This window comes from Leptosomus discolor, chromosome 7, assembly GCF_034619465.1.
Source record: "Leptosomus discolor isolate bLepDis1 chromosome 7, bLepDis1.hap2, whole genome shotgun sequence".
In the NCBI taxonomy this organism is placed as follows: Eukaryota; Metazoa; Chordata; class Aves; order Leptosomiformes; family Leptosomidae; genus Leptosomus; species Leptosomus discolor.
In genome coordinates, this window is record NC_141397.1 from 52,872,038 (window position 1) to 52,884,733 (window position 12,696).

At 42.1% G+C, this 12,696-nt stretch overlaps 1 protein-coding gene across 1 annotated transcript; it reads right to left on the reverse strand.

Annotated features, from left to right (window-relative positions):
• Positions 1–4,109: 4,109 nt before the first annotated feature.
• OSTN (osteocrin) lies at positions 4,110–11,049 on the reverse strand. The gene is made up of 3 exons (XM_086468451.1): positions 10,951–11,049; positions 7,866–8,083; positions 4,110–4,194 (listed from the first exon to the last, which is right to left on the reverse strand). The coding sequence occupies exons 1-3, from the start codon at positions 11,047–11,049 to the stop codon at positions 4,110–4,112; spliced, it is 402 nt and encodes a 133-aa protein (XP_086324577.1).
• Positions 11,050–12,696: the final 1,647 nt, after the last annotated feature.

Here is a 12,696-nt window from a genome sequence, read left to right on the forward strand (position 1 = left end):
TTGTATACTGCATATTCTTCAAAACTTTACCTCTCCCAAAACTGTAATTACCATGCTACATTAATTGCCTTGGGCTCTGGCAAGAAGCACATGCTTGCCACACCAGTACCTTGTATGTACTTCATTAACAGGAGATCTGTTCATCCTGTTACAGGCCAAAGCTGGCATCTATGGAATAAAACCAGCTTAATTATATCAGTGAGATCTAATGACATGCAAAACACAGTTTGCTGTTAACATAATTCTTTGTTATTTCCTTGGGAGTGATTCAGAACACATTTCCCATTTTCTGTTGCTTTTGTGCAAGTGAAATATATATGGGAGCACACCCTCACAACAGCATCAAAACCAGGAAAAAATTATAGCCTATTGCCAAGAGAAGGGCCTCTCTTAAAGAGTTTGGTGCTCCAGTTGTAAGGCAGGTGTATCACAAGAGCTGCACTGAGCGCCCCAAGCTGGTATTTAGCTCAGATGCTTTCAGCTTGCAAGAAATCCTGGTACAACGAAAGACCAGAGCAGCAGGCTCCATCTGGTACCTGCTAGCTGTAGCCATGCCTTCCTGACCCTGTGTGACAACTCATCAGCAAGTCAGGAAAAGGAATACAGTGTCTGTGACTATTTAGCAGCTTGCTCTGATTCTAGACATAGGAATTCCCTGGAGTGCCATGCACCATGCTGCTTAGTAGTGATTTTTAGCCCATGTGGTGTGCTGCAGCCTATCAGCATAGTTATTTAAGAGCTCATGGTACTCCAACTACCCCACTATTTCCTCAGGCACTATATGCTGCTGTGTTCTGCTGGAGTGATGAGTAAGTGTTGAATGCAATTCATTTACTAATTCGAAGCAAAGGCAGTGATGCTCTCCCTAGACTCACCCTCAACATGTCACTGTGAGGGTCGTGTCCTTTCTCCTAAACACGCAGAACAGAAACTCTTCTCTTCCTCAGATGTCACCTCCACATCGTGGCTGCTCACACCTTACCCGTGGGCAGTCACTCTTGCTAAAATTAATGACCCACAGGCAATAATTAAAAGGATTTCCCTTAGACATTCTAGTAGGCCATGTTGATTTATTAGCAGAAAATCCTCTCAGGCATCTGAATGGATTGGCAAACAGGCAGCACAGGGCAAATCTAATGTGCAACGGATGCTGCAGTATATCCTCACTTCACATTTGTTGACCTCCATGCTATGCACAATGACTGAAGCTATCCAATATCGTCTACAAAAACAAATCGTGGTGTTCAGCCTTTCAGATATCATCATATTTTAAACAGCACCTGACAATTTACAGATTTTAAAGAGCGCTTTTTGAGCCACAGGAGGTCACAGCATGCTCTGTGGAGGATGGAGCAGAGGAATAGAATGGCTGTTGCTTTCTCACAAGTAATCCATGCAGTGAAGTGGGAGCCAAGAGCAGGACTGAAGCTTCCAGCTCCCAGTTCCAAGCAACACCACCACAGACACCTCTTTCACATCAGCCTTCAGATGGAGGGCATTTCTGCACAGAACTTACAGGCTTTAAAACCTCTCTTTATTAGGAAGCCCAGGCTAATACCTGTGAACTGTTAAATACTTTTATGATCCAGCAGTGTCTTTGCAAAGCCATTGTGTTAGCATTGGATTCCTCTGATCTGAGTGTCCCAAAATATGTCATGCAATGACTCTGTCCACGCTGCTTTTGACAGACAGCTGTATGAGTGGGCAGGCCATCAATTCCATAACCTGCCCATGCCCCATACATATGGCTACTTTACAAGTAGATTATCTGCAGACTGTCTGGATGAGCTCAGTGCAAGAAGATAACTTTACTAAACCGCAGGGCAGGCTCAGGACAGGCGATGGCAGTGCACTGCAGAGGGCGGGGTCTAGGCTTCTCTGTGAATGCATTTACATGCTTGCTTCTAGCAGGGACAGAAAATCTTGTCTCAAGTCAGCCCATCTACAGGCTGACTCAATCCAGATATCAGAGCCTTCACCTGCAAGCTTAAAGGCAGAAAATGAGCAGTGGACCAGGGGAAAAGCAGGGAGCAAAACCCTAAGATGACCACGTATGGACTTACAGCCCTTCTTTCTTTCTATGACTTTCAAGAGCTTGGTCTGGAAAGCATCTGTGGTGGTTCACCTCACACACAAGTACCAACAACTTACCCATTGAAGGAGGAATGATAACTTAACTCAGCTAGAGCGTGATCTTCTTGATGGGAAAGAGGGGGCACCTCCTGATGTGATTCACTGGTTCGTGCAGGTGCTTTCAGCGGCATTAGCCTACATTGGAGATGTCAAGAAAAGCAGTTTCTCGCAAATTTTGTGTGGCTGGCCCAGTCCTGGTCTTAGGGCAGGGCTGTAAGCAAAAAGGAAAATGGGAAAGGCCCTGCTCTTGCTGAGCACTGCCCCCTCTCAGACACCAGTTGGATGAGGGGGAGCTTTTTTCCCCACCATGGCCTAAACCAGGACAGTTGCCCCAAAGTCCCAATCCTCACAATAGCTTTAACTTCAAAGACCTCTGACTTCCCAACTCCTTTTCTGTAGCTGACTGAGAAGCTGACTATATTTCTCCCCATTTCGCTAGCTGATGGCCAGATGCTTTGTACCTCGTATAAGATTAGGAAATTAACAATTCCTATCTCCAGCCTTACTCTCTGCTTAACACAGGGTGTTTGGCATGAGTATTTTGGCATGAGTATTTTTTTTTCTTAGTCCTGCATAACCCCTTCCTCAATGGATCTCCCTTTGCAATGCTAAGGACGATTTATACCCAAGAATAGCAATACAAGGAATTTATCTGACATGGACAAAAGTCCAAAAAGAAGCGTGTGAGATTTAGAAAACATCAGCTAGGAATCTGAGCACTGAGATGTCAGCAAACTGCTCTTTTCAGCTATGTTTTATAATCTGGAAAGAAGTGAAAAGCATGAAACAGGATTTAAGATAACCTGCTTTACTCTGAAATGAAGTGGAGAGGACATGTTTACATTTTACCAGAGTGAGAAATACTTGAACTTTTGGAGTTGGGTGTCTGATTATGCTCTGTGCACACATCAAGAGGCTAAAATAAGGCATATGATGCAGATGGCCTAGGAAGCAGATGACTTCATATTTGGACGCTATCCTATTTTATGCATAGGGAGGAGTGAAATGTATTCATCAGCTTAGAGAAGGAAACTAGAAGTCTAATCACATTTCAGGATCTGCCATAGAATGAAAACATGTCTAAATATGGTGCAGAGATAAGAGAAAGACTGCTAAAAACATCAGGACAAGTACTAAGGTATTGTTACAGTTCTTAGTCAGGCTAACTCCTAGTGAAGTCAGTAGACATCTTCTGAACAGCAGTTCAAATAAATTCTAGGTTTGTCCCATAACTGTTAAATCCCCCCCTCATCTACAAACAAACACCCTCTTGAAAGAAATGTGCAAAGCCAACTGTCTGCTTTTCAAGGACTGCTGTTGGCATCTCTGGCAGTTTTATTTTCAATCCAAAAAATCTAACAGCCCTTGCTAGGATAATGAACTTCTGCGTTTAAGAAATAAATGCCATGCAATTAAACTATATACATATTTTCTGTTTCCTCCTATCAGTGGTGCCATGCACATCTGTGAGAGCATTCTGACCTGATGAATTGAATTTTTTATTATTTGCAAATGCAACATTTGTAAAATGCAATGTGAAACAAATTTTGCAGGTCAGTCCCTTGGATGTTGTATCATTAGTCAATGACAAGACATCCTGTGGATGCATCTTCCATATTTCTGTAATGTTTCCAATACAGTATCAGTCCTTCAGAACAGGAGCACCTGCAGGCAGAAAGGCAGTAAACATTACCTTTTCCTATGTCAGAAATGCAAGGCTTGGACAAACACATTGTAAGGTGGTCTACAGGAGATGAAAATGTTGGGAATACTTGTTTTCTTGTGGGGAGGTACTAAGTTGTAATTTAGGGCATTCAAGCTAAATTGGCAGTCACATGTTATAAGAAGCCATGATTCCCTGAGCCACTCTTTCCCAGCCTGTTGGCATGATTTCAGTACCTCCATGTAACTGAGAACAGGTGGGGTTCTCCGAGCCTGCCCACACCCAGAGTACTTTGGCTTACTTGCAGGAACTGCTAACCCTTGGTGTTGCCGAGACGGCTCACTCCAATTCGGTCAAGAGGAACGCCAAACCTTCTCTTAGGCAGCTCAACCACTTTCCTGCATAGAGAAGGAGAAAAAGCAAAGAAGTAGAGAAAGAATTGGGGAAAGACATCATAGGAATAATCAAAATGTAACTGCATCTTTGATTCCTCCATTCATCCCATGAACAGCTCCTTGTTCAGACAGAACAGCTGTGCAGGAGCAGCCAAAGATGTGAGTGTTTAAAAATAAGATGCTTCACTTGTCTTACAAAAGAATAGGCAGGAGTTGCACATGTTTTAGACTGGCTGACATCACTATCCCTGTTTTTATTTGGCAGCAAACAAGTAACCTCACAGGTTAACTGCTATTCGTAAAAGTAAGGAGATACACATCCGTGTATAAAGGGGAACTGTTTCATGCATAGTATCATACACTTCAGGTGACCATTAGCCTGGGTCTTTGAAACCTCCAGAGCCAACTGGGGCTAAGACATGCGAGGAAGTACAAAGTATCGCACAGTAACAGAGAGGACATGTCAGAAGAGCCCCAGGAGGATTTTCCTGTAGTGTCTCCTTAAATGCACTGTTCTCAAAATTGTATAGTAGATGAGAAGGAAAATGGGAGGGTTTTGTTATGCTTTTTACCTCCATGTGGTGCATTTCTTGATGATTAGGTGAATGAGGGCATGAGGAAAGCATGAAAGAAGTTCTATCCAGGAATACTTTTCATGATTTTTTAATATGAAAAAGAAGTTTACCCATCTTAATTCAGCATATTTAAGCATTTTTTTTCCACGAGCAGATGTTTTATTTTAATCAATTGTGGAAATGGTGAGATTTTCTCCAGCTGAGAATAACTTCAACTTTTGCCCTTGGAAATGCTTGCCAGTGAAATGCAGGTCCAAGAGAATCCCTGGAAGATGAACTCTTTTCTCTATCTGTCCTTGTCAAGGAACATAAATAAAAAGAAATTTTGTTCTGTGAGGTGGCAAATGCAAAGTGACTAGCAGGAGAGTATGCTATGGTGCACTTGAGTCTAACTCTCCGTGCTAGCACTGCCATGCTCACTCAGCCTGTGGCTTTGGGGGCTCTGCAACACCCCACACAGGACTATGTGTCTAATCCATGGTCTCATCTGAGCACTCTCCTTTCCCCACACCTCTCAGGCATGGGCTGAAGTCCAGAGGCATCGTTCCAGCACCAGTAGCCCATTTCACACTGCTTCTTTCCTAGCTACTTTTCAGATCAGGTCAGGAAATGGGAATTGACAGTGCCACATATGTAGGGAGCACCACTTCGGTCACACTGGAGCAGCTACAGAACTTCACAAATGACAAGGAGCCGTTTGAATAGCCCTCACCACCCCTTCCTCAAACACCTACGTATCCAGCATTGTTGCACTAAGCCACAGGGAAAGCAGAGGGAAAGCCAGCCAAGGGCTGACCCTCAGCCTGTTGCCTCAAGGGCAGCACTCTTTTGCCCCCAGGAGCAGGCACAAGCTGGTGGGGGCCCGTGAGAGACTTGTCTGCTGGATTCAGGCTGAGCCTGACTTGATAAAGAGGAGAATTAATTTCCCACATTGGATTACGGGTGTTCTGCATCACTAGTTATAACACCATCATGCTCTGTAATTAAACAGAGAAGGAAATTGTAAGGTCATGCCCACGGGAAGGCAGGGCAGGCAGGCAGGCGGGCAGGCAGGCAGGCGGGCAGGCAGGCAGGCGGGCAGGCAGGCTGGCTGTGTAGGCAGGCTGGCTGTGTAGGCAGGCTGGAGTGCAAGCACGGCAGCTTCCCCTCTTGTGGCCATCCCAAGCCACAACAGGCCAGCCACCGCTCCCTCCCCAGCCTCCTACACCGTTTCCATCTCCCAAACCAGACTGTTCCTCTTTCAGCACTTACTAGGGACAAAGTGATGTCTTCTGTTTAAAGCAGTCTTTTTTTTAAGATTCCCGGAGTCTCTTTCTCTCCATCTGTCTATGGATCTTTCTATCTCTTCTAAAGACTCATATCTTCTTTCATGCTTTTCTCATGCTTTCAAAGCCTTGTAAATTAATGTCAATGAGCAAGATTAGGATCTGGGGCTTCCTGTAACTGGTGGGTGCCACAACAATCTGTTAAGTGGACTTATATATTTGATTTGCTCTTTTCCAAAAGTTTCTGTTGTGTTGCTTTCACACTTCAAAAGTCATTATCTGGTCTCTAAAGGTAACCATCTCAGCTGGTATAGGAACGGTCCATTTTTCTACTGTGTGCATGACGGTGACTGGGTGCTCAGTCCTCCTTACTCCTAAATGTACAGCCTTACTACTGTTTCCGTAGCACTCATCTGATCTGCAGTCCATGCTGATGGTAGTATCTAACTATCAATGCAGCGATCAAGGCAGCTCAGATGGTTCTAATGAATGAGTCAACCCCAAACTTAAAAGCTAATCAGCTCCTCCAAAGTAATAATCTCAATGCAAAACTGCAAACTGTGCTGATGATGCTGGGAAAGGAGGAATTTTGTGCAGTGTGCCACTCATTTGCATGAGCTCATTATTCAGAGACAAGCTGTTAGAAAACTTGGACAATATTCACTGCAATTTCCCTCTTTTATGTTTTTTTTTTTCTTTCTCCTGCACGTAGAATGAAACAAGATTTCCACCCAAAAAGTATGAGGCATTGGGAATACCATGTACTTTTGAAAAAAAGGCACTGCAGCTTCAAAAATCGTCTTGTATTTCTTCCCCTGGAAAGGGAAAACATGTTAAAAAGCAAACAAAGAATGAGCTGATTTTGATCTCTTGAAGAGATATACAGAACAGAATAGTTCTACTCAAGGTTTTAAGAATTTTATATTTTATCACTTTTGGCTGCAGTCAAAAAGTCCTAGTAGCAGACTGGGTGGATAAATGGAAAAACAACACGAAAATATTGCAAAACTCTGTTTGAAAAAAATACTTGTAATGTTGACTGGCTCTTGTGAATACTTTCCACTTCCAGATTAAGCTTTAAGCATGTTATTAAATACTTTGTGGCATTGGGGATTCCATCCAAAAGAAGACAGTTACCAGAAAGGAACAAGACAGTTAAGCTCTTTCAGATACAGCGAACAGCCCCTTGAGCTTTGCCCCAAACTCACTGGCTCTTCCCAGTCACATCAAGCATCATTGCTTAACCCTGTTATAAACATGCATATCGTCAAACATGTACTGTGAAGGTATTGCTGTACTGCTGTATTGATTAAACCCTGGCTTATAAGTTGATTGAGGTCTCAAAGCTTATTCTACTAACTGTCTGCCCATTTTCACGATGTGTTCTTCATCTTGCTATTCAAGATGTGCACACCACCCTACCTTCTTTTCACCTCAGCTTTGGGAACACCTAGCCCTGCCCCTCTGCTTTTGAACCTCAGTCATATTTTTGCTTTAAATAATCTCATGATCAAAAAGACAGTTTTAAACTGAATATTATTTCACATTAGTGGAAAGAAGTGTGCTAAAAAAATGCATATGCTTGAACATTCTATGTTAGCTGTATGGCACTGCAGGGGTAAATCAGCTAGTGCATGTATTTATCATCACAGGTGAACAATTACACACCATGCAAGCATAATAGTTTCTGAAGAGATTCTGGTACCCTGATCAGAGGCACCTCACAACCGACCAGTAAACCTGCTGGTGGCTAAAGCTAACTCATCTGAATTCAGGACACCTACCAACAACCTTCTTCCAATTTGATCACTGGTAGGACCATCTGAGAATTTACCTCTGTTTGCTTTTAGTGGCCACAGATGTCGAAGAAATTCTGTCAATTGGGGAGCCAAATCCTGGGAAACTTCTTTTCTTCTTGGTCTCAGACACCTCATTCTCCAGAGACACCAGCTCATCAAGAAGGAACTGTTTGGCTGCCAGGTTGGTGGCTGACTTCTCTTCACTAGCAATGGGATGTGCTCCCATGCCCAGAGCAGCAGAAGGCTCCAAAGGCTGCAAAAGAAAGCGGGGATGTTTGCCTGCTGCTCAGGTTCCAGAAAAACTACTTCAACCAGTGTCACAGCAGCAGTTCTATAAATACATAATCACTAGGATGCTGAATCTTGGACAATGTTTTAAAACAAAGTTTCTTCAGTGAAAGGTGGCTGTTTTCCACCTATGGGAGTTTGCCATAAAAGGTTGGGATTATTTTTTTTTAGTAGAATTGAACTTGCCTTCATTATTATTGCAAGAATTATGAAAATTTATTACTTCACAAAGCCTGTTTTTGTAGGCCAGCCCACTATTCCTATCTCAGCAGTGTGATTAGTATCACTTAGAGCCTGAGCTGAGTAATTTAATCCTTTCAAAAAATGCAATAACCATTACCAGACTCCAATATCCATCCTCATCTTTTTCAGGAAACCGATTTTCATTTTTGTAAATGAATGTTAATAAATAGTAATGAAAACTTATACAGAATTTACTACCCAAAGTTAGTTAATTAATTGCTATGCAAAAAATATCCCAAGATAAACTTGCTCAGCACTGACATTGAAAGAATTTATGCAGTAACACTACATAGGGAGGAGGAAAGGAAAGAACAGTATGCTGAATCAGCACAGCATTTTGAACCTTAGTTATGACATTAGGCTTAACACCTTTTCAAAACCGAACTCTATTTTGCTACCCAGAATAGCTGAGAATATTGGGGTCTATCAAGAAAGAAGTGAAACAAACTGAAGTGAAATAGTGCTTTGCAAATAAAAGAAAAATATAGGGCAGCAGCTAGTCGATGAAAGCAGGTGTTGAGCTCAAATCATTCTCTCTACAGATGAAATGTTTGCCTTCTTGCTCCACTTGATCTTCATGGAATTAGATAAAAATTTCTAACCAAAAACTTTTATTATATGCCTTGAAGCAGGTTTTCCTCTATCTTCAGAAGCACACCACTATCTTTCTTATTCTTACACAGTGGGTTTAGTACATGTAAAGGAAGCCATCACATGGATGATGCAATATGCTTGTCTGCTGTGGTCCACACCATAGCTGTGGTGGTGATGTTTTCCACTACTGATGGGTGGCATAACGGGTGATGGAGTGTATAAAGCTCTGATTTTTATATAAGGAGTAGCACACAACCACAATGATCACACAAATGACGTAGCATCATTAATACTTTTGTAAAGGATCTCATGCTGTCCTCTGACTAGTTCTTTGAGCCTCAAGTGAACTGAGCAATCCTTTCTGTTGCCTTTCAGGGTTCTAAAACTTTCATAGAGGTTTGCAACAAAATTATGCATTTAAAAAAAGACTGAACTCTCCCCTCTGGTTACTGAGGATAAATATCTACAATAATGCTTGAAACTAGAACGTCAAAAGTAGCCTCTGCTCTTGAGTAGTTTGGGCAGTTCCACTTACTTTAAAGATAAGTATATATAAAAAGATATAACAGAATTGTAAGAAGTAAAAAGACAGCTAAAATGATAAACAGGAGTAAACAGAATTTTTCCTATGTGAACCACTGAACAAAGTACAACTTCACAGACAAGTGGAGATAAGCGTGGGGTACAGGGGGTACAGTGGAGAGTTTCTAAACTTATGAACAGCAAAGAGGTGGATGAAGACTAGTAATCTTTTTCCCTTAAGAAAAATAGCTCCTCAGTCCACCTAATGAAGTCACCAGATGGTGGATTCAAAATATACCTAAGGATCTACATTTTAAACACAGCACATAGACGAATTGAACTGCATTGCCAAAGGGTGTCATGGATACCAAGATATTAAACTCTTTCAAAACCAAATTCAGGTCCATCAGCAGCCTAAAACATGCCCTGGTCCAGTGCATGTCTCTGGATCAGGAAGTCCCTGAAGATGTTCTGTTCTCATATTTTTTTCACAAAAATCTGTCACTGATAGAGACAGGATACCCGGTCTCTGTGGCATCAGAACAGCAGCTGCTGCAGCACTAATGTGGGGAGTGGTTCCCCAAAGCCCTATATATATATATAAAATATATATATTTTATATAACAAATAGTATTTTGTATAGTCAGGTCATGCTTATTTGAAGACAGAGTGCACAATAAAAGGATCCATCAGTATTCTTCAGTATGCATCTAACTTCTAAGCTGATCTTTAAAACCAATGTAAAGACCCTACAGCCAAACAGTGCTACTTTGATTAAACTTTTAGATCCTTGATTTTTTTGTGGCATGAATCCATTATATAAATGCCTTTCTGGCTAAATCTGTTTTATGTTCAGATGGCATAAAAGAAGAGAATACAGTAGAAGTATTTTCAGGTGCAACCCCTGCATATCATCCTGGATGAAACACGAGACAATTCCACTATTCCACCCACTGCTTTCCTTCACAAGCTTAATCAAGTTACTTTGCTCCTTCCCTCTGCTGGTCTATTTTGTCTCCTTTAATTTGTAACTTTTGTGCAGATGCTCTTCTCTCAGGGATTTCCTTATGGCTTCTGAAAGCTGCACACTTTGCATGCTATTATTTGTCTTTAAGAAGAAGCATTAAACCTTCCCTTCAATGATAGAGGAATTTGTTCCCCCCCCCATCACCTCCTTCCCCTCTTCAGGAAGTTCTCTATCCAAAGTCACTGGACAATGTTTTAACACACAGAAAATTCCACCGTGTTTCAGGAGAGGTTGCATGAATCTGGGTGAGACTTCATTCTGTCTGTCTTCCCAGAACCACGCAATTTGCATCACTCTTCTTCATTTTCCTTTGCCCTTGCAGAGTCAATACTGATCATTCACCTTCCAACATCGTTTGGATACCGTGGTGTCTTCCATACTCTGTGGCCAAGAATAGCCTGAGGAAGAGCAGGGTTACGCGAGAACCACCAGAAACATTCACCTACCTCCGGAGCTGCCTCCGCAAGAAGCACTGAGCTACAGTGCCACTGGAGCAGGGTAATCACAAGGGCCAAATGCACCACAACAAGGTGGAACTGGAGCATCTGCAAAGGAGAACAATCTGTTAATGACTTCATAGCTGCGTTCCCAGAGCAACCTTGCTCCAAAGGTCTTAATGAAGTGAAAGCATATTCCTATGGCTGTTAATATGTTATCTTACAGATAAAACCCAGTGACCAAACAGTACCAGCTGAATGCTCTTCACCTTGGGGTGCAGAATCTGCTCCCTCCTCTTTGGTCCTTTACAGCCCTGCAAATCTGTTAATTCCTTTCTGCACAATAGCCCAATCCTTGCAGTGGCAGCAGTAATGAATGCAAACTTATGTTAAAACCAGATGAAATAGACACTCACTTGTAAGCAGAGAGACTTTGGCTCATAGCCACCCAGGTTGACTCTGACATCTCCACATGCTGGATAGGGGCTTAAAGCTGGTAAAGAAATCACACACTTCTCCAGCAGCATTTTGAAAGCAAGGTTGCATTCCACCAGCCCTCAACGTGAGTTAATGTAAGCCACAACTTCCAGGATCTTCTTGGGATCCTGAAATAAAGTTGTCTAGCTCCCACACCTGGGAAAAGCTTACATGGAAATACACTGCTCAGACTGGTGGTGTTCTGACCATGTGCCACAGCTGCAGAACTGCAGATGCCTACAGAGCCTTTAAATAATATCAAGAGGGTCAAGTTCTAGGAGGTTCAGGATCAGGAAGCGGCTCGCTGCAGGGGTTATCTCTGGCCATGGGTTTAGGCTACATTGTTTAAGCCCTTGTTTGGATCTAGCTCTTAAAACCTATGTGCCCCTAACTCACCCAGGTGGCAATATTTCAGCTGATGTTAATAAGAACTAAGCTAGGGCCTCTGGTGCCAAAGGTAGCTGCTAATTTGCTGAATATTCTGTCTCCAGGTCATGTCCCAGAGTATAATTCAAGCCTGATTCTGCCATTCATTGCTGAATCTCTGCTTAGCAAAAGCGGAAATAGAAAGGACGTATAAATATATTTCTGTGATGTAGGAGAGTTGTTTTACCTGCTGCGTAGAAAATTTCCCATTAAAGCAGGTAGAAAACATAGTAAAAAACTTTTGGTTTTGTACTTTTTCCTCACACTGTAAAGGAGAAAAGCCACAAAAGTCTTTGGAGTACCGTTTTAAAAAGCAAAGATGTAACTTCTGTAGTGTTGTTTCTTGAAACTCTGTTTCTTGCTTGGCTTTTTCAATATATTTTACATGTGCTTGTGTTATCTGCTATTTGGTTACCCCATTTTTTATTTTTTTTTAATATTGTCCGTGACAGATCAGTAGTGAGGAAGACAGAAGGAGTGAAGCAGACTTAGTTCACTGGAATGAAAAGGCAAAGTCAAAGCAGTAAGCCAGGTGGGTACCACTATCTCTCAGTCTGATGGCAAGAGCCATTAAAGTCAGACAAGGGTCTGCTTGGGTGTTTTTAAAGCTGTAACCCTCTACAATGTATATTTTTGTATGTGGGTGTGCATTGAAATTTGAAGTAGTAGACTACTACCTTCACAGTTAACCACATCCTGATTATTTGGATACAGAGACATAAAAATAAATGGCAAGGTTAAAAACACACGTTTATTATGGTTTAAGGTCTGTGCTGGTATTCATTCAACCCAAAGAGCTAAAAATAGCAACTGGTACACTAATCAAAATAAACATTAAGGCACCTGCAACAC